Source organism: Lissotriton vulgaris, chromosome 10 (genome assembly GCF_964263255.1).
Source record: "Lissotriton vulgaris chromosome 10, aLisVul1.2, whole genome shotgun sequence".
NCBI classification, from domain to species: Eukaryota; Metazoa; Chordata; class Amphibia; order Caudata; family Salamandridae; genus Lissotriton; species Lissotriton vulgaris.
The window spans coordinates 251,651,166-251,671,072 of NC_141698.1; the positions used below are offsets into that span (position 1 = coordinate 251,651,166).

At 42.8% G+C, this 19,907-nt stretch overlaps 1 protein-coding gene across 2 annotated transcripts in view; it reads left to right on the forward strand.

Annotated features, from left to right (window-relative positions):
* The window catches only part of LOC147685056 (GTPase IMAP family member 9-like), a 492,924-nt gene extending 474,225 nt beyond the window's left edge, over window positions 1-18,699 (forward strand). For both annotated transcript variants that reach the window (XM_086940941.1, XM_086940942.1), the window contains one exon: window positions 16,096-18,699. In XM_086940941.1, coding sequence (XP_086797067.1) covers window positions 16,096-17,105 — 1,010 coding nt within the window. In that variant the 3' untranslated portion in view covers window positions 17,106-18,699. The remainder of the gene's footprint in view (window positions 1-16,095) is intronic.
* The last annotated feature ends 1,208 nt before the right edge of the window (window positions 18,700-19,907 follow it).

The window sequence follows — 19,907 nt, forward strand, 5'->3', positions numbered from 1 at the left end:
TACCCACAAACCAGCTTGTGATTTTCATGAAATACCCCTATTTTGTCACAGTATTCTGGCTTTTTATTTTTAGTTGGGTCACACTCATTCTGCCTCATTCACAAATATTGTAAATTTGCAGTTGGTCGTAAAGACATTAGCAACTCTGTAGACTCAATTTGTAATGCAGAAAGATGTTGCAGAATCTCAATAGTAGGTGCCACGCAGAGCTTCCATGCATTTTCGCTGCTCCGCTATTTTGCTCCGCTATTTTGAATAATGCCCTCATCAACAACCTTCAACAGTGGAATTCGAAGCAGAACGTTATAAATGGTCCTAGGCGATTTGCGTTAGGAATACACAAAATGCAATTCTGACAAAATTAAGAAGGAAAAGGCACAGACTTTTCACTACTGAAACCTATGCAGAAACAAACAAAAATATAAAAGTAATCCCGCAATTGCTGACTATTACTGAACCCTACCTGTTGATAACCGTAGGGTAAGAGAGAGTATGTACAGTCAAAGGTATGCCGAATTTCAGTATCGACGATAAAATGCATACGGTTTAGGTTTTCGAAGGAGGTGTTACTATAACCTCAGCCATGAGCTGCATGGAACATGACATGCAGCACTTCCAATGCATGTAATTACTGTTAGACCGTCCTTAAAAACACTTAAATATGACTTATTTTCTTTCTAAATACGGTTGGACCTATTCGCTAATATATTTTCGAATGTTAAAATAGATTTCCTGCCGAATACAACATCTGCAAGGAATTCACAAAAAGATTCCTGGCAAGTTTAAAACTGCTTCACTACTGTGGATTTCCCTTCCCTTCAAGAATGTGGGAAAATCCCAGGCAAGGGGTGGGAAGTTGGTGTTAAAAGGTAGGGATAGCTTGTTCGTTTGTGACTGTGGCTGTGGCTGGAGTAACTGCTCTTTCAATATGGGAAAAGGAATGGATGTTTTGATATTTGTTGAGTGTAGTGGAATATGTTTTCTCTGTAGTTAAAAAGAAACGGGAAACACGAAAAAGAAACGTGTATTTGCGATATTAGCTCCATTCCTCCTATGTGGAAATCTTCCGAACGATGGGCCAATCCCAGCGCGGCCCTGAGGCGAGCCCCGCGATGACGTCAGAGCTCCTTGACAAATCGGAGCGCGGCTCCTTCGCCGGCCCGCCCACAACCAGGCGGCGGCCATCTTAAGGCAGCTCGGGCGGCGGCGGTGATCTCGGGGGCCAAAACGAGGGGTGGGCACCCTCGAAATTAAAACAAAAACATTAAAATGAAAGAGACAAACCCCCCAAGCCCCCCCCAAGCCCCCCCCCCCCAAAAAAAAATCGCGAAAAAACGCGGGGTGCGCGCACGCGTTCGTGCTTATAGATATATAATTGATTTGTCTTTTAATTTTCTCAGGAACCACTGGAGGGATTTACACAATTTTACCAAAAGCGTGATCTGCATACCAGACACTACCATTTTGACAAGTTTGGTGTAATTCCCTTCAGCGGTTCAAGCTGTAGCTGAGTCTAAAGGTCCTATGGAAATTAACATGGGGAAAACACGTTTTGGGACCCCCCTTTTTTCTCAGCCCCCACTTGACGAATCCCCCCCAAACTTTAAGGGAAGGAGCGGAGCGGAGCGAGCCATCTTCTTTGAGAAATTTGCGAAGATTCATCAACCAGGGCCAAAGTTATTCCCAATAGAATGTTGGGGATTTCCTATGGTAAACCGTCCTAACTATATATACCTACTGGCGGCCGCCAGTAGGTAATATATATATATATATATATATATATATATATATATATATATATATATATATATATATATATATATATATATATATATATATTCAATGAAAAAACCATTGGTTTTAGGCCATATATAGTTAGGGATTTGCATTTAGAAAACCTTATTTTACTCGCATAAAACCATTGAAATTCCATATATAGTTATAAGCGCTAACTATATATCGCGCACCCGCAATCCACTGCTGATGATGTCACATATTACATCATTCATGACATGGTTAGTGACATCACTGATGACATCACTGATGACATCTCAAATGACATCACTGATAAAATCACTGATAACATCTCATTTGACATGACTGATCACATCACTGATGATATCATTCATGTGATAATACCATGAACCTCTTCAGACTCTAATATAACCTTAGATACAATCAGTGTAAACAGACAGTCACAGACTGTCACTCATCCATGGAGTTACTCACACACCTAGTCAGTTATGCCAAAAATCAATCACACCTCCATTCTCTCAACTATACAGTTATACACACCTTACTTATTCAAACATATACTAACACATATTTACTTTACTGTCTTATACAATCTCTGATACATGTTCACAATGATCCATACAGCCACTCACACATTCACTGGCTCTTATGCACAGTTATTTATAGATGTCAACTCTCACATGTACTGTGTTTTACATATGTACTTACTTTGACATGTAGCACTGAGATATCCATTCACTCACTAATACACTCATGCACAGTCAACCGCCCATACAGCTGTTTCCACATGCACTTTTGAATCCATACATATAGTGAATCAACTACTCACACATCTATGTACAGAGTCACACACCTCCCAGCCACCCATACACACACACTCAGTTTCCCATACAAATACTTGGACAACCAATCAATAACCCATACAGTTACTCATATAGCTACTGATCAACATATGCAGCAGTTTGTAGAACAACAGATATAATGATGCACAAATTAAAACAGTTTAGTCACTAACCCATGCACTCAGTGAGACACATTTAATCACTCACTCAATCAGTTAGTCATGCACCTAGTAAATCCTTCATCCAGACACTTATATATCCACTCATTCTTCCATATGTAAAACATATTTTAACTTTACAGAAACATACAGTCACTGGATGTTGTCATCAGTGATGTCATCAGTGATGTCACTAACCATGTCATGAATGATGTAATATGTGACATCATCAGCAGTGGATTGCAGGTGCGCGATATATAGTTAGCGCTTATAACTATATATGGAATTTCAATGGTTTTATGCGAGTAAAATAAGGTTTTCTAAATGCAAATCCCTAACTATATATGGCCTAAAACCAATGGTTTTTTCATTGAATTTTCAAGGTTTTGTAAATGCAAATTCCTAACTATATATGGAGTATAACCTATGGTTTTTTCTGTGAATTTCAATGGTTTTTTAATAGCAAATATCAAAAGCTGTCAAATGTCAAGTACGCGATAGGTAAAAACGTTTTCGTGTTTATGCACGCTGATGTGCTTTGAACGCTGCCCCCCCCCCCCACTCCCCTCTTTTCTCTTAGTAGTACTCTCTCTTTGCAGATAGTGAACGGTAGTTAACTCAGACCTTTACCCCTGTTGTAATCCGTCGTACCTGCTTGTCTCTCCATTTGATTAATTATTATCCAAGCATTTACTGTTTTACAATTGGTTCTCTTTGGATCATTCTCTATTTACAAACAAGCACAAAGTCGCAATACTCTGTTTAGTCTTTGCAGATAGTGAAAAATCGTGTAAAAAAATAAAAGTAATCGAGCAAAATCAGTAGACCACTAATTGGATCTCTTTTTGACCTCGCTAAAATACAAACATTGGGAACAACCCTTCATGAGAAATACGAAAATAGTGAAATGAACTGAGCTCCACACCATGAGGGCTGCAAAACAGCTCGACTCCGCCACCCACACCGCCCAAAATAACGACAAACCCTATGCAAATATTATAAATATACACAACACACCACCAAAGAAACAGAGTAAAACATTTTATTAAATAACTATTTACATAACTATTTTATACTTTTTATTGCCCGATCCGGCTAGCTCAATCGATCGAGCATGAAAGTCATGCACTGATAACAAGCGTTGAGAGTTTGTAGAATGATGGCTTCAGATTTTCCACATACGGTGTAGTGGCGCGAACTGGCAGGGGGCGTTTGGATTCTACCCCTTCTCCAAATAAGATTTTCATACGTGAATGTTCGTTCATGCTTTTTGTCCCTGAGTTGCTTCCATGTCACTGCCTTACATAAATGGCATAAGTCCTGGTTGTTGAGTGCCATACTTCAGAGTTCTAAGCAGCTCTTGTAACACTGTTTAAACCTTATTTGCACCTGCTGCAGCTTCACTATTCAAAGTAAGTGGGGTCCATTTGTGGACCTGACTGCATTAGAAAACAATGTGATACGGTGCCTCCCTAAACCGCTTGACGGAGGCCCCCGAGGGGCGGTGAGATGGCGCGGACTGAGAGGGGGCGCTTGGCTCCTGCCCCCTCCCCAAGTCGTGTTGCCCTGGTGAGGCCTGAGATCGCCCCCGGCATAGGCGGCCGGCTCCCGGGGTCCGGTGGAATTTTTTCCCTTTTGAAGAATCTTTCATTCTGGACCTTGTCCCACAATCCGTTTCACCTGAAGACACGCTGTCGTAGGGCGCCCCTTTACCGTTTTAGTTGCCATTCCGCCCGCTTTTGGTACTCTGTGCCTCTTCCGCCATTCAGCTGTTTACCGCTCGCTCTTGCGACTACAACGTCTCGCTCACCATGTAGTTGAGTTGCTCCCGCTCTTAAGATTTGACCGAACTTTTTGGACTGCTGAAAGCGGTGGAATTCCGACCGCTGGTTGGTGGAGACATTTTGACTATATTCTACACCTGCATTGTCGCGTAATGCGTTATATGACGCGACGCGTTAGCGCCACCCGGAAGTGCTCCGGTGCGCAAGGCGCAGCTTCCCGGAAACGATCCAGAGCGCGCCGCGCAGCGCGTAACGTAAGCATAACAGGTCATGTGACTTGTTAATAAAACTTTTCATTGGTTCATTTTACTTTTCTTTTCCTAATTATGTAAGACTAGGTCATGTGACCTAAAAATAACACTTTTCATTGGATTAAAACATTTTTTTTCCCCAAACGATGAAAGCCCCACCTTGTTTCTGGATGTTTCAGACTGAAGCTGGCGTCACCATGAGAGCACCACCATCTCGTAGCTCCGTCGTGGCCATTCCGCAAGCAATCATGGCAGCCGCTCCCCACCGGAAGCCTGCGGGAGTCGAGGGCCCCCAAGACTTTTGTACAATCTTCAAGGCTGAGGGGACGCTTTCGAGAATGGAACCCAAGCCCTGGCAGACAAGCGTCCGAGTTCCAAGGTGTCCCAGGGCCATTTTACTGGACCAGGCCCAAATCCGAAGAGCCGGCCGCCATTTTAAGAGTCCTGTGGCAGCCGCCTATCGCTGCACCGCAAGAGCGGGAGCAACTCAACTACATGGTGAGCGAGACGCTGTAGTCGCAAGAGCGGGCGGTAAACAGCTGAATGGCGGAAAAGGCACAGTGTAGCAAAAGCGGGCGGAATGGCGACTGAAACGATAAAGGGGCGCCCCACTACAGCAGACAAGCCTCCGCCATGTGCTTCAAAACTGCATATGTATCTCGTGATATCAAGGTTGGGCAACCAGTACAGAACAAGCAGTTACGAGTCCCATTTACACCGGCGCCATTTTGGGCGCGGCCGGGCAGGTCCAGGATCTACTGAAACATAAAAAATGAGGCTGACGTCTCTGAAGCAGTTGACGAACAGCAGGACATAGCAAATAAACATGAACTCTCTAAAGCTGTTAACTCACTGCAGAACAAAACAAGTGAACCTGAAACCTCTGGAATAATTGTCGCTCAAAAGAACAACACACAAAACTCTGTAGTGCCTGAAGAAAAAAAAACAGAAGGGCACTGTAGTTTCAGACACACTTAACACTAATGACTAAACAAAGATATCGTCTGTTTATAAAGCAGTTATCATCTTGACAGAATTGACAAAGAAGTGTACAGACACCAATGCATCAGCATTCTCGGAGATAACATCTTAAGGAACAAAGAAAGACCTGTTCACTCTTGACACCCCAGGTGCTGTGTATATTGCACTATAGTGCTGCATCGAGAAAACGGGCAACCCTATTGATGTGGATTTTTCATTATTGATTATTGTAAAGAAATGGCGACTCCCCCCTTTAGCAGATTAGCTAAATGTTTGCGTAATTTAGGCATAAAAGTTATATTATTGTTGTTGTTGTTGTTATCGTTATAGTTCTGGTTAATTTCAAAAAATGGTTAAATATATTTACAGTTTTTGTTGAGTTCGTTATATTTAAATATTAATAAAGTTTTAAAATGTAACTGTCTTGGAGTACTATATTTTTTTAAAAAATCGGGTGAATGGGGCCTTGAATCGGGTTATTGTCATGTGTGGGCTTTGCAAGTGTACTGCTACAAGATCGGACATTTCAAACTCAAATGCACGTTCTTTTTCTTACCTTTCCGAAGCATGGAGCGCAATAGCAGGCAGAGAAAGGGTGATGCACGTGTTGAACACTGCCTGGCCTGCAAATTGCTGGCAGTGCCCCCCCGCCCGCTCCTGAAAGAGGGCACACACACACCGCCGCCCCGAGTACTTCACAAATCTTTAAAAGACCATGCGCTTGTTCAATGGGAAGTGGATAACATGGCTAAGAGCATTTGCTGACTAATGCATGAATATCGCTGACTTTTCAGCGATATTCATGCATTGCGGCCGTTTTTTATCGCATTTGCGATAAACCTTGCTAATAGCAAGGTTTATGTGCGATAAAATTCGCCGAAGTGCGGCGATAATTATTGTCTCTAAACAAGTTAGAGACAAAAATTACCGCTAGTTGTTGGTAATATGCCCCCGGGTTTTTCCTTGCAGGAATCGGGAAGCGAAAGACTAGCACTGAAATCAGTAGTCTCACACCTGAATCGGGAGGGTTAGCATGTCTGGATACTCTACAGCTGGGGCCATAAACTACATCCGCAGGGCTAGGTGATAGCCTGGGTCCGGCCTGGACAATCGGACACAGAGGAAGAGGAGTGTCAGAGGGTGCGGTAGTGAATAGGGTGAAAGGGAGGTGTCGAGCGGGCACAGGGTGTGATTCTCAGAGAAGAGCAGCGCAGATGGGGGAAGTATATGGCCCATGCATGAGAGAGAGAGCGGGGGTGACCATTGCGTGGGGGAGATGCGTGCGAGGGTGGGGAGCCATGCTGAGAATCGGCGGCGTGCAGAGAGTGGCCCTGGTCAAGGCATCTAAAATGGCTGCCGTGCACGACAAAATTGTGGCATTGGACAAAAACGCAAGATGGCGCAGACAATGTTTATCAATAAGGATTCATTTATAACAAAATATTTACTCGCAGTGACAAAATGGTGTTCAACACTTCCTGATTTCCATCGAATCGAACGTTAACAAACGTCAAGCAGCCAAAAAAAAAAAAAAAAAAAAGCTCACGCACAGAGCAGTTTTTAGCCATGTTATCCAATGGAAGGTGGATATCATGGCTAAGAGCATTTGCTGGATAATGCATGAATATAGCTGACTTTTCAACGATATTCATGCATTGTGGCCGATGTGCGGCGATAATTTTTGTCTCTAAACAATTAAAACGAAGCACAAAATGGCGAATTCCCGTTTCGCTACCAGTTTGCGGCCCAGTTCGCGGCCCGTGAAGCGCTTCTACCGTGAAAAATCATTTTTTTTTTATTTTCCCCACGGGACCCTTTAACCCTTTCGCTGCTGATGACGAGCTGGGCTCGTCATGGTGCACAGTGGTCGTGTGCTGATGACGAGCCCAGCTCGTCATGAACAATGGGAATTTTAAAGGATCAGCGCAGGAGAAAAATCCCCGCAGCAGCCAAGGTGTTAATAACCCCAACAACATTCCTAGGGGGTCAAGAGGGGTATACCTTGCCCCCTTTCAATAAATTCCCCCTTCGTTTTTCACCTCTTCTTCTCTCTCGATCCTACCGAGAGATAAGATGGCGGCCGCTCCGGACTGTTTAGAATGTTGACAGACACCGGAGAGCCAATCAGCTTTCTGTTATCCAATGGAAGGTGGATAACATGGCTAAGAGCATTTGCTGGATAATGCATGAATATCGCTGACTTTTCAACGATATTCATGCATTGTGGCCGATGTGCGGCGATAATTTTTGTCTCTAAACAATTAAAACGAAGCACAAAATGGCGAATTCCCGTTTCGCTACCAGTTTGCGGCCCAGTTCGCGGCCGGGAAACGCTTCTACCGTGAAAAATAATTTTTTTTTTATTTTCCCCACGGGACCCTTTAATAACCCCAAAAACAATCCTAGGGGGTCAAGAGGGGTATACCTTGCACCCTTTCAATAAATTCCCCCTTCGTTTTTCACCTCTTCTCTCTCGATCCTACCGAGAGATAAGATGGCGGCCGCTCCGGACTGTTTAGAATGTTGACAGACACCGGAGAGCCAATCAGCTTTCTGCGCGCAAAGTTCCGTTTCGCGAAAAGTAAGCGGACCGGATCGCTGCCCGGAGCGCTGTTACAGATATATATCTTGTTTTGAACGTTAATTTCTCAAAAACTACTGGAGCACATATATTGAGACCTAGCAAAGGCACATCGGGCTAACAGTCCCTACAATTTTGCCAAGTTTCGTGCAAATCCATTCAGCCGTTCGAGCTAAAAGTGAGTCCAACCGCCCTATGGAAAAATGAATGGGAAAAACGCGTTTTGGGACCCCCCTTTTTTCTCAGCCCCCCCTTGACGAAACTCCACCAAATGTTCAGGGGCTGCTCAGAAACAAAATGTGCCATTTTCCTGAAAATTTCAGCCGATTCCGTCCTCAAACGCCAAAGTTATTAGACATAGAATTTTCAAAAATCCCATAGGGAATTAATCCTAACTATATATACCTACTGGCGATAGCCAGTAGGTAATATATTTATATATATATATATATATATATATATTCATTTGAAAGGTACAGCAGCAAAATAGATTTTTTAATTTGGGACTAAATATTTAAATAATCAAAATATATTATTATTGAGTCCCATATATTTCACCCGCCCCACAAATATTCCAAGGGGAATATGTAGTAGTTAATTGCAGTAAACATGTTTTTCAGCACTTTAGTCAACATAAATATGATGATAAATTCAGCTCCTTTCAGGTTTTGCCATAAGGTGCTTTTATAGGTCCCCAATCTCATCAGTCCACGTCACACCCTGTTTCTGCTGCCTGTGATTTTCTCATCACAACAAGCAACTGGGATTCCACTGCATAACAGGTTTATCTCCTTACAGGGCTTGTGCCATTTGGATAAACAGGTATTTCCACCTTGTGCAGCTAGCCTTTGTTTAAAGCTTACATCAGGAGTGACCATCTACTTACTGACCCAACTCAAACGGACCATACATCTATTTTAATCCCTTCAGTGCTCATGATGGAATTATTCCATATTTCCATATTGTGCTGCAGGATACATGGTGTCACGATTGTAACACTTTCCATGAAAACACAAGGAGATGATGGACGGAGCACTGAAACTTTTCAGACACTCGCCCCCAGTCACAGATCAGTGTTAAATCCATCATTATTCTTTAGTTCAGCCATATGCAAATCAGTCTTGATCCTGTGCCTCACAAGAACAGTCCAGCTCGAACTGCCAAGCCAGGTTCTCATGAACCGGAAACAAGCATACTGGGACCGATTTCTGGGTAACAACCTTCATCAGCCAGGCTAGTTTGAATCCAGTGGCAAAGTGAGCAAGGGACCCATGTCTGGGCAAATTAGGGCAAACTAAGCAAACACAAGGAGATGATGGACGGAGCACTGAAACTTTTCAGACACTCACCCGCAGTCATAGATCTGGTTTGAACCCATCTTTATTCAATAGATTTAGGCCCTGCTCTCTGTACTGGGGTGAATGTATGACATTGTTCTGCATTCTGTCCACCAATTGTTCTTTTTGCATTTGTCACCCTGAGTGGGACGGGTATGCCCAGATGTGGGCCCTGTGTTCTCCATGCAACTGGAGTCAAGCTATCTGGGCTGAGTAGGACTGAAAGCCTGAAACCGGTCCTAGGATGCTTGTCTCCAGTCCAGGGAGGACTTGTCCTGGCCGTTCATGCTAGGCTGTTCCCATTGGGCGCAGGGTCATGACTGATTTGCATATGGCTGCGTCCAAACTGGAATGGCATGGTGAGCAAATCAGTGTTCTGGATTCTGTCCATCAATTGTTCTGGTTACACTTGCCAGCCTGTCCCTGCAAAGAGAGACTCACTCTAAATTTGGGTTTTTCCAGTAGAATTGTTAAAAAGAAGGGGATATATACTGGGGGGCAGATGGGGGTATTAGCCCCCAATATGCCCTGCCAGGGGGAGCAAAAAGCCCACTAGACGCCAGGGATTTTTTGGGGGCAAATTTGAATTAGGGTGGGGGGCCCCAAAACAGGCATGCCCATGCCCCCAAAACGGGCATGCCCATGCCCCCACCCCCTCGCCCTGCAAAAATAAAAACCTTCCTGCCCCCCCTGGGGGGCAGATGGGGCAGTAGCCCCTAATCTGCCACCCCAGAGGGCAAAAAGCCCAGTAGCCGCCAGGGATTTTTTGGGGCAAATTTTATTTAGGGTGGGGGCATTGGCATGCCCATTTTGGGCAGCCCCCACCCTAATTAAAATTGGCCCAAAAAACTCCCTGGCGTCTAGTGGACTTTCTGCCCGGGTATTAGCCCCATATCTGACCCGCAAGGGGGGCAAAAAGACCACTAGACGCCAGGGATTTTTTTGGGGCAAATTTGAATTAGGGTGGGGGCTCCCAAAATGGGCATGCCCATGCCCCCACCCCCTCCCCCACAAAAATAAAATCCTTCCTCCCCCCTGGGGGGGCAGAGGATCCATTAGCCCCCAATCTGCCCCGCCAGGGGAGCAAAAAGCCCACTAGAAGCCAGGGATTTATTTTGGGCAAATTTTTATTAGGGTGGGGGCTCCCAAAATGGGCATGCCCATGCCCCCACCCCCTCGCCCTGCAAACATAAAAACCTTCCTGCACTCCGGTGGGCAAAAAGCCCAGTAGACGCTGGGGATTTTTTGAGGCAAATTTTAATTAGGGTGGGGGCATTGGCATGCCCGTTTTGGGAAGCCCTCACCCTAATAAAAATTTGCCCAAAAAAATCCCTGGTGTCTAGTGGGCTTTCTGCCCCCCTGGCGGACAGATAGGGCCATTAGCCCCCAATTTGCACCCATGGGGGCAAAAAGCCCACTGGACACCAGGGATTTTTTGGGAGAAATTTTAATTAGGGTGGGGACTCCCAAAATCTGCATGCCCATGACCCAACCCCCTGCCCTGCAAAAATAACAGCCTTCCTGCCCCCTCTGGAAAGCAGATGGGGCAGTAACCCCCAATCAGCCCCCCGAGGGGGCTAAAATCCCACTAGACGCCAGGGATTTTCTTAGGCAAATTTTTATTAGGGTGGAGGCTGCCCAAAATCCCCCCCGCAACAATTACAGCCTTTCTGCCCCCCCTGGGGGGATTGGAGGCAATAGCCCCCAATCTGCTCCCCGGGGGGCATAAAGCCCTCTAGGCGCCAACGATTACGCTGGCTTTTCTATGTGCAGGGGTGGGGCCTGCCCAGAATGGGCATACCAATGCCCCTCCCCCCCAAAAAACTAGCCACAGTGTTTCTGCCCCCCCTTCAGGGCATATCGGGCAACCCCACCCCCGATATCTCCACCCCAGGGCAGCAGAAAGCAGACTAGGCACAGATTTGTTTTTAGCAATATGCATACCTGTTGATTTTGGGCCCTAGCGCAGCAGGAACATAGGAAAACCTAGCAAACCTATACATTTTTTAAAACTAGACACTCAGGGGAATCTAGCAAGGGTTGACTTGACTGGCTCTCACCATGTTCTATTACCCAGAATCCCTTGCAAACCTAAAAATGTGTCCAAAAGACACATTTTCCTCACATTTCTGTGGTGGAAAGTTCTGGAATCTGTGTGGATCCACAAATTTCCACAGTACGATTTGGGCCATTTCCTGTTGCAGCCCCTATGCCTACCCACACAAGTGAGGTACCATTTTTATTGGGAGACCTGGGGGAATGCTAGGTGGGAAGAAATTTTAGATCCACGCAGATTCCAGAACTTTCCCACACAGAAATTTGAGAAAAAATTTACATTTTTCTACAAAATTTAAGGTTTGCAGGGGATTCTGGGCAAGAGAATGATGGGGGACCCACACAATCCATACCTCACTGAACTCCCCTGAGTCTCTTATTTCCAGAAATGTGTGGGTTAGGTAGGTTTTCCTAGATGGCTGCCGAGTCCCGGACCAAAATTTCATGGAACTCCCCTTGCAAAACCAGGTTGGTTTGAGATATGTAATTTTGATTTCGCCTCAATAGATTTTGGGCCCTTGTCTGTCGTGGGTACTTGACCCACCCATGCAAGTGAGGTACCATTTTTATCAGGAGACCTAGGGGAATGCTGGGTGGGAGGAAATGTGTGGATCCACGCAGATTCCAGAACTTTCCACCATAGAAATGTGAGAAAAAAATTAATTTTTTCGACAAAATTTGAGGTTTGCAGGGGATTCTGGGTAGGAGAATGATGTGGGACCCACGCAAGCCATACTCGCTGGACTCCCCCGGGTGTCTAGTTTCCAGAAATGTGTGAGTTAGGTAGGTTTTCCTAGATGGCTGCCGAGCCCCGGGCCAAAATTTCTTGGGACCCCCCTTGCAAAACCAGGTTGGTTTGTGATAGGTAATTTTGATGTCACCTCAATAGGTTTTGAACCCTTGCCTGTTTCGGTTCCTTGACCCACCCATGCAAGTGAGGTACAATTTTTATAAGGAGACCTGGAGGAAGGCTGGGTGGGAGGAAATTTGTGGATCCATGCAGATTCCAGAACTTTCCACTACAGAAATGTGGGGGAAATGTGTTTTTTGGGACAATTCTTTAGGTTTGCAAGGGATTCTGTGTAACAGAACCTGGTACGAGGCAGTCAAGTCACCCCATCTTGGATTCCCCTGGGTGTCTACGTTTAAAAAATGTATAGGTTTGCTAGGTTTCCCTAGGTGCCGGCTGAGCTAGGGTTAAAAAACTACAGCCAGGCACTTTGCCGAAAAAGCGTAATTTTTCATTGCGAAATTGAGGTGTGACCATGTTGCGTTTTGCTCCGTTTCCTGTCGCAGGCACTTTGCCGACTCACACAAGTGAGGTACCATTTTTCTCGTAAGACTTTGGGGAACGCAGGGTGGATGGACATTTGTGGATCCACGCAGATTCCAGAACTTTCCACCACAGAAATGCGGGGGAAATTTGTTTTTTTCAACAATTTTGTAGGTTTGCAAGGGATTCTGGGTAACAGAACCTGGTGGTAGGCAGTCAATTCACCCCATCCTGGATTCCCCTGGGTGTCTACTGTTTAAAAATGTATAGGTTTGCTAGGTTTCCCTAGGTGCCGGCTGAGCTAGGGCTAAAAAACGACAGCAAGGCACTTTGCCGAAAAAGGGTCATTTTTCATTGTGAAATTGAGGTGTGACCATGTTGCGTTTTGCGCCGTTTCCTGTCGCAGGCACTTTGCCGACTCACACAAGTGAGGTACCATTTTTCTCGTAAGACTTTGGGGAACGCAGGGTGGATGGACATTTGTGGATCCACGCAGATTTCAGAACTTTCCACCACAGAAATGCAGGGGAATTTAGTTTTATTGGACAATTTTGTAGGTTTGCAAGGGATTCTGGGTTAACAGAACCTGGTGGTAGGCAGTCAAGTCACCCCATCCTGGATTCCCCTGGGTATCTATTGTTTAAAAATGTATAGGTTTGCTAGGTTTCCCTAGGTGCCGGCAGAGGCAGGGTTAAATAAATACCGCTACACACTTCGCAAAAAAGGGTACATTTTCATTGTGAAAATGTGGTGTGTTTGGGTTTTAAGCCCATTCCAGTCGTGTACACAATGCCTACCCACACAAGTGAGGTACTATTTTTATCAGAAGACTTAGGGTAATTCAGATTTGTAAAGCAACTGTTATTACCTATTGAGTTTTTATGCATTTATGCCTTCCAAATGAAAGACATTGTGTAAAAAAGAAGTCATTTTGAAAAATGACCAATAATTCTCATGCTAGTATGGGTATTCCCAAATTTGAAAATGTGAAAATATGTACTGTTTCTAAACTCTATCATTTGTACACATTTCAGAAATACATAGGTGTCTTTCATATCTATTTTTCCATGTATACATTTTCACACAATAATTGCTATATACCCGGAACATAATAAAAAGCCATTGCAAATTCCTACTCAGTTTTTTACTCTGGGTTCCTGTAGTTCTTAGTGAACCTACAAGTCCTATATAACCCCACAACTAGGAAGGTCCAGCGGAGGTAAACATATATTGCTTTCAAAGATATGTCATAATTACAAGAAGTTACAGGTGAAAACGTTGACACAAAAGACTGTTTTTTTAAACTGATTTTCAATTTTTCCAATATTTAATTGTTAGTTCCTATAAAGAAACCTTGATGTATCTACACAAATGACCCCTTTCTGAATTCAGAATTGTGTCTACTTGTATAAAATGTATAGCTTTACAGGATCTATTATTGCTGTTATACTCATTTTTACCATTAACGGGAAGGAGGTTGAAAGCACTAAAAATAGCAATAATAGGCTATGTCCCAGAAAAATGACAAAACTGTGTAAAAAATGTTGGTTCTCTGACAAAAGACTGTCATTCCCTAAAAGTTGGGACAATGGTGATTTCAGCCCCACAAACCCTTTTTTGGTAACATTTGTAGGGAAAAACCCAGACGGTTTCATTTGTAGCCCGTTTTTCCCATTTTTGAGAAAAAAAACTAAAATGTTACTGTATTTTGGCTAATTTCTGGGACCCCTTCAAGGAAATCCACAAACCTTGGGTGCCTTTAGTATCCCCATGATGTTGGAAGAAAAGTATGCAAAATTGGCGCGGATACCTTATGTGGTCAAAAAGTTACAGGGGCCTAAGCGCACACTACCCCAAATAGCCAAAAAAAAGGCTTAGCACAGGAGGGGAAAAGGCCTAGCAGCAAAGGGGTAAATAAATAAAGTTTTTGAAAATTAAATTGAAATGTATTAGGTTCAATTAAAATAATTTTTAAAAGATACATTTTCCACATTAACTAAAATGTTTGTGTTTATTTATTTTTTATTAAAATGTTTTAGCGGGGTGTATAAAATTAATTTACATTAATTTATCTTTTTTTAAATGAAAGTAATATTTATTTTTAAATTTAAAATGTCCATTAAAATATTCTTTTATAAAATATTATTTATGTTTTATTTAATTATCAGTTTTTTAACAATAAATAAAATCCATATATTTTGAAATAGTCAAAATAAACTAAATTATTTCAACGTTATTTCCAATAGGGTTCTATTTTAATTACCTACCTTCATTTTTTTCCTTGAGTGTTTTGTGGTACCAGTGGTTGGTCATGTAACCTCTTGATTTAATCCAGATCTGTGCTCAAGTATATGTGCTTCTAATATTTTTTTATGTCTGAAGTAACTTTAGAAGTACAGTTTGTGACTAGCAATGGGCTTACTCTTTTGTGGGTGGGTGTCTTTCCCTCCACAAGCAACCCCTTACTCCTCCATAAATCTCTCCTATTTAGTGGTACTTATTCCCCATTTTACAGCCTTTCCCCTAGGTTCTACCCACATTTACTACTAAAATGTAAGCTAACGTGTGTGGAGATCTCTGCAGTCAGGAAGGAGATCTATGCTCAGAAAAGATAGGAGAGTAAAAAAGGCAAGGACCTTATCACGTAGGTTTGCAAATAGCATTTTGAAGTACACTAGCTGTACTATTGTAGTAGCACTAACTTTTCATAAAGTGCAGTTTCTAAATAGGCCATTTTGTATTCAGACTTGGGGAGTTTAGTTGTAGAAGGAAAGGTTGTTCACCATAATAACTCCTGTGTTTTGTCATTTGTCCTGGGGTTGGTTAGGGACGCACAGAATTGGGTTTGTGGAATTGAAGTCCTTCAGGTTTTGCGTTGCCTGCCTCCGACATCCAAGTCTGGTTGGCTTGCTGAGATTTTAATAAGGGGGTCTTAGTGGATCTACCTGTGTACATGCAAGGGTGGGACTACATGTTGCAGTTGATCTCAATGACTGTCGAAGTGAAATGGAAATCGTGCCTCAATGAAGGTGTGAACGTTTTGCTGCAATAATTTTGTACTTTTTGTTTCCACATTAGATACTGTAAATGATGGCCAACAACCCAGTACATCTGATCTGCGATTAGTACTTGTTGGTAAAACTGGAGTTGGGAAGAGTGCAACAGGAAACACAATTCTGGGTGAAAATAAATTTGACACCAATGTCTCTTTAACAGCGAATGACAAGACTTGTAGGAAAGAGACAGTGAAGTGGGAAGAGAGAAATGTTGTGATTGTTGACACACCAGGCTTTTTTGACACAGAGCTTAGTGATGAGCAGATTGCACTGGAAATCTGCAAATGTGTCACCCTCTCATCTCCAGGCCCTCACGCCATTGTGTTGGTGTTAAAGGTTGGCCGATACACAGAGGAAGACAAGAAAACCGTTCAAAGAATCAAGGATACGTTTGGAGAGGAGGTTGTGAAATACATGATAATACTGTTCACAAGAAAGGATGATTTGGAAAACCTCTCCATAAAAAAGTATGTAAGTGCAGCAAACAGCAGAGACTTTCTGGATTTGATTCAAATGTGTGAAGGGAGATACTGTGCCTTTAACAACCATGCACCAGTAGATGAACGGAACAAGCAGACCAATGAGCTGCTCACCATGGTTGAGGAAATGGTGAAGAAGAACAAGGAGTCATGCTATACTAATGAGATGTATCAGAAAGCTGAGATGATGCTACAGGAAAAAATGAAGGAACTATGGAGACAAAACAAAGAAACATTTGAGTCTCAAAAACTCAAGATCGCGGCCGAATATGAAGCGAAAGAGAGGGATTTAGAAGAACAATTGGCCATGACAGAGGATGAAAACTATAGAAAACATCTCGAAAAAGAAGGTGCTTTGGCTGAACCAGAGCAAAATCTTGAAACAGAAAATTCAGAGGGTGCCCATGGGGAAACCGAGTCTTCCCAAAAAATTGAAGATTTAAATTATCAAAAGGAGCAATTACTACGAAATGAAGCTGAGCGATCTGTTTTACATGAGTTCTCAAAAATATGGACATTCCTTAAGAGAAAAATAAAAAAATGGTTTAAGTAATAGTTTTACCCTATTGGAGGATTAGATGTCCAACCTGATGTAACCCACCAACACGCTTTCATTTAAGACAAATGTGATAAAAAAAAAAGATTTAGAGATATAGGGGCATATTTACAAGCCCCTTGCACCACCAGTATGCCACATTTTCCCATGTTAAAAGTGACGCACCGGCGGCGCAAGGGGCTTGAAAATATGCCCCATAGTGTTTTCACCATCTACCACACATTTTGCAAGCTAATTAAATTCACACTGATTTTGGGATCACAATCAAACTATGTAATAATTAAATGATTTTAAAACATGGCGCAAGATAGAAAACAAAATATGAATATGCGGAATGAATCAGGGTGTAATTGAGGCAAGTCCACTAAGGCAAATCCCAACCCAAGCAACAAATTGAGAAAGTTAAGGTGATTCATCTTGGGATCCTATGTGAATTGAGCGAATCTGTGTGTGTGTTCAGAATTTAGGATGCATCCAATAAGAAAGGCACCCTCAAGAGTTTTTGCAGTCTGAGACAACATCTGCACTGACAGAGGACAAATGATCACCCTCAAAATGTGGTAGTGGTCTCCAGAACTCAGAGAAGGACTGTCAGCCTACTGCTATGCCTATATGTAAGACGATGCCAAGACTTAATGACTCTTTGTGCGTGTGCCCACTTTCGCAAGTCAACATGGATCTGCTGAGCTGCTGCAAGGAAACCAGATGGACAGCTGGCACTTGAAGCATCAACAAAGGAGGGCCTAGTGATCAAGTAGAACAGCTGTATATGTGTAGCTGGTAAAGCACATAGTTCTACAACACTCTGCACCCGATTCCTCTGTCCATAACCAGGATGCTGCAGTACCTGAAGGAAAAGGACCAACTGTAATATGTGCTCTTCTTATCTGCTTAGTCAGGATTACTCCAGTTATCCTAGCTATCTGTGGCTCAGTGGCATAGCTAGACATTGTGCCACCTGTGGCGGTCCCTGCATTTGCTGCCCAGTGGCCGCATGTAAGAATAGCGGGTGCTGATGCGATTCCTGCAGTTTAGGATTCGTTGGTCATAACAGTCGTTTTTCAAACTTCGTTATTAAGGCTGTTTCCCATTCCTGCAATGGCCGCAGGTAAGGGGAGGGAGGCCACCAGCCCCAAACCTCATGCCGCCCAGGGTGTGCTACCACCACCCTCACTTGCGATGCCACTGCTGTGTCTGCAAAGAGAGAAGTCTCCCCAACTTTTCTCCCCACACTTTCCACAGAAATGTACTTGTGCATTAACAACAAATAAAGTCCCCAAAGGAACACAGTTATTCTTTCATAACAAAAGAGAAATACAACTGTGTGGCGACACAAAATCACAAAATAATTAGCTATGCAGAAGGATCAATGTGAAATTTAAAACAAGAGTGACAAATTATGATCTAAAAATATGGGTGATGAATAGTATCTGGCAAGTGTCGGAAATGTGGTGGTACCATCCACCATCTTGTCTTTGAAATGGCCACAAGTTATATAATAACGTGAAGAGCGCATTTCTAGATTTTAAAATATTATCAGGTTAATGTTCATGTAGAGAAATGTAATAAACCTAAATTCTTTAATAAAAAACTTGTGCATAGAATGTTGTCAACATTTTGAAATCTCGTCCGTCAGCTATACAAAGGGTTTTTGCAAAGCGTTAGTCTTTGTGATTGCAAACATCCAATTTGCAATGTACTAAACTGACATTTAGAGACACACATTAATTTCAACATGCAATATTGATGTGATTTCTTGCCTATCGTAAAGAAAAGAGGTAGGAAAAGGGTTATCAAACTTTCCTTGCAGCTGGAAAGGAAATATCAGGTATCAAATTATCTACCTAGAGAGCAGTCTGTTTTGATTTGCAAAGTGGACGCTGTCGTAAGGCCTGGTTCCACTGTATGAGTGTGGTCTGTGGGCATAGAAAGAAGCAGGCATCAGTCTATGGGATTTATTCCTGCTACCACAATGTCACTTACATTTTTAGGTCCTGCTATATAATGCTTAATTTCTTTTCCAAAGCTCATCTCTAAACACACCCAAACAAGCAATTACAAAAGCCAAGAGGTATGGCTCAGGTTGCCAGCCTTTTGGCTTTCACAATTCTTGTTTTGTACTGGAATAGTTTTTGAGAAAAATATTTTGGTTGGGTGAGATAGTGGACTCCTTTAATCTTGTCTAACTGTCAGTATAGCTAACCCTTTGACTGCTCTAACTCGCTGACTGACTAACTCCTGGTCTGCTCTGTCTAACTCTCTGTCTGCTCTGTCTAACGCTCTGTGCTCTATATGTAGTTGCTACTTACCTAAATACAGAAGGTGAACCTTGAGATTCAACTGTGTGATCTTATATGCATTTTTCTATTTTCTCCTATTGACTTCAATGGTGCCTAGTTGAGCACAAAAGCGATTTATTTTGGGAACTTGAAAAATTCATAATTTAAAAAGTACTTTCTGTAGGACAAAGTTCTTGGTCTGAAAATTACATAAAAATCAATGTTATTTTTGCAAATTGGTCTTGGAATTATTTGAGTGGGTGTTCCACTCTTTGCCTCTGTGAGTACAACAAATGCATAGCACTACCCTCTGATACGCCAAACTGCTTGCCCATACTACCACAAATAGAGTGTTAGTATTATCCACTGTTGCCTCTGTTTACCAATCTGGGTCTCACTGGACTCTCTAAACAGTGTACTTCATTTTATGCGCTATATAGAGAGCAATCTTCCTATAATCTATAATCGTGTACATCGCATATTCGCTACATACCCTTGACTGTTATTTAAAAATAATCAT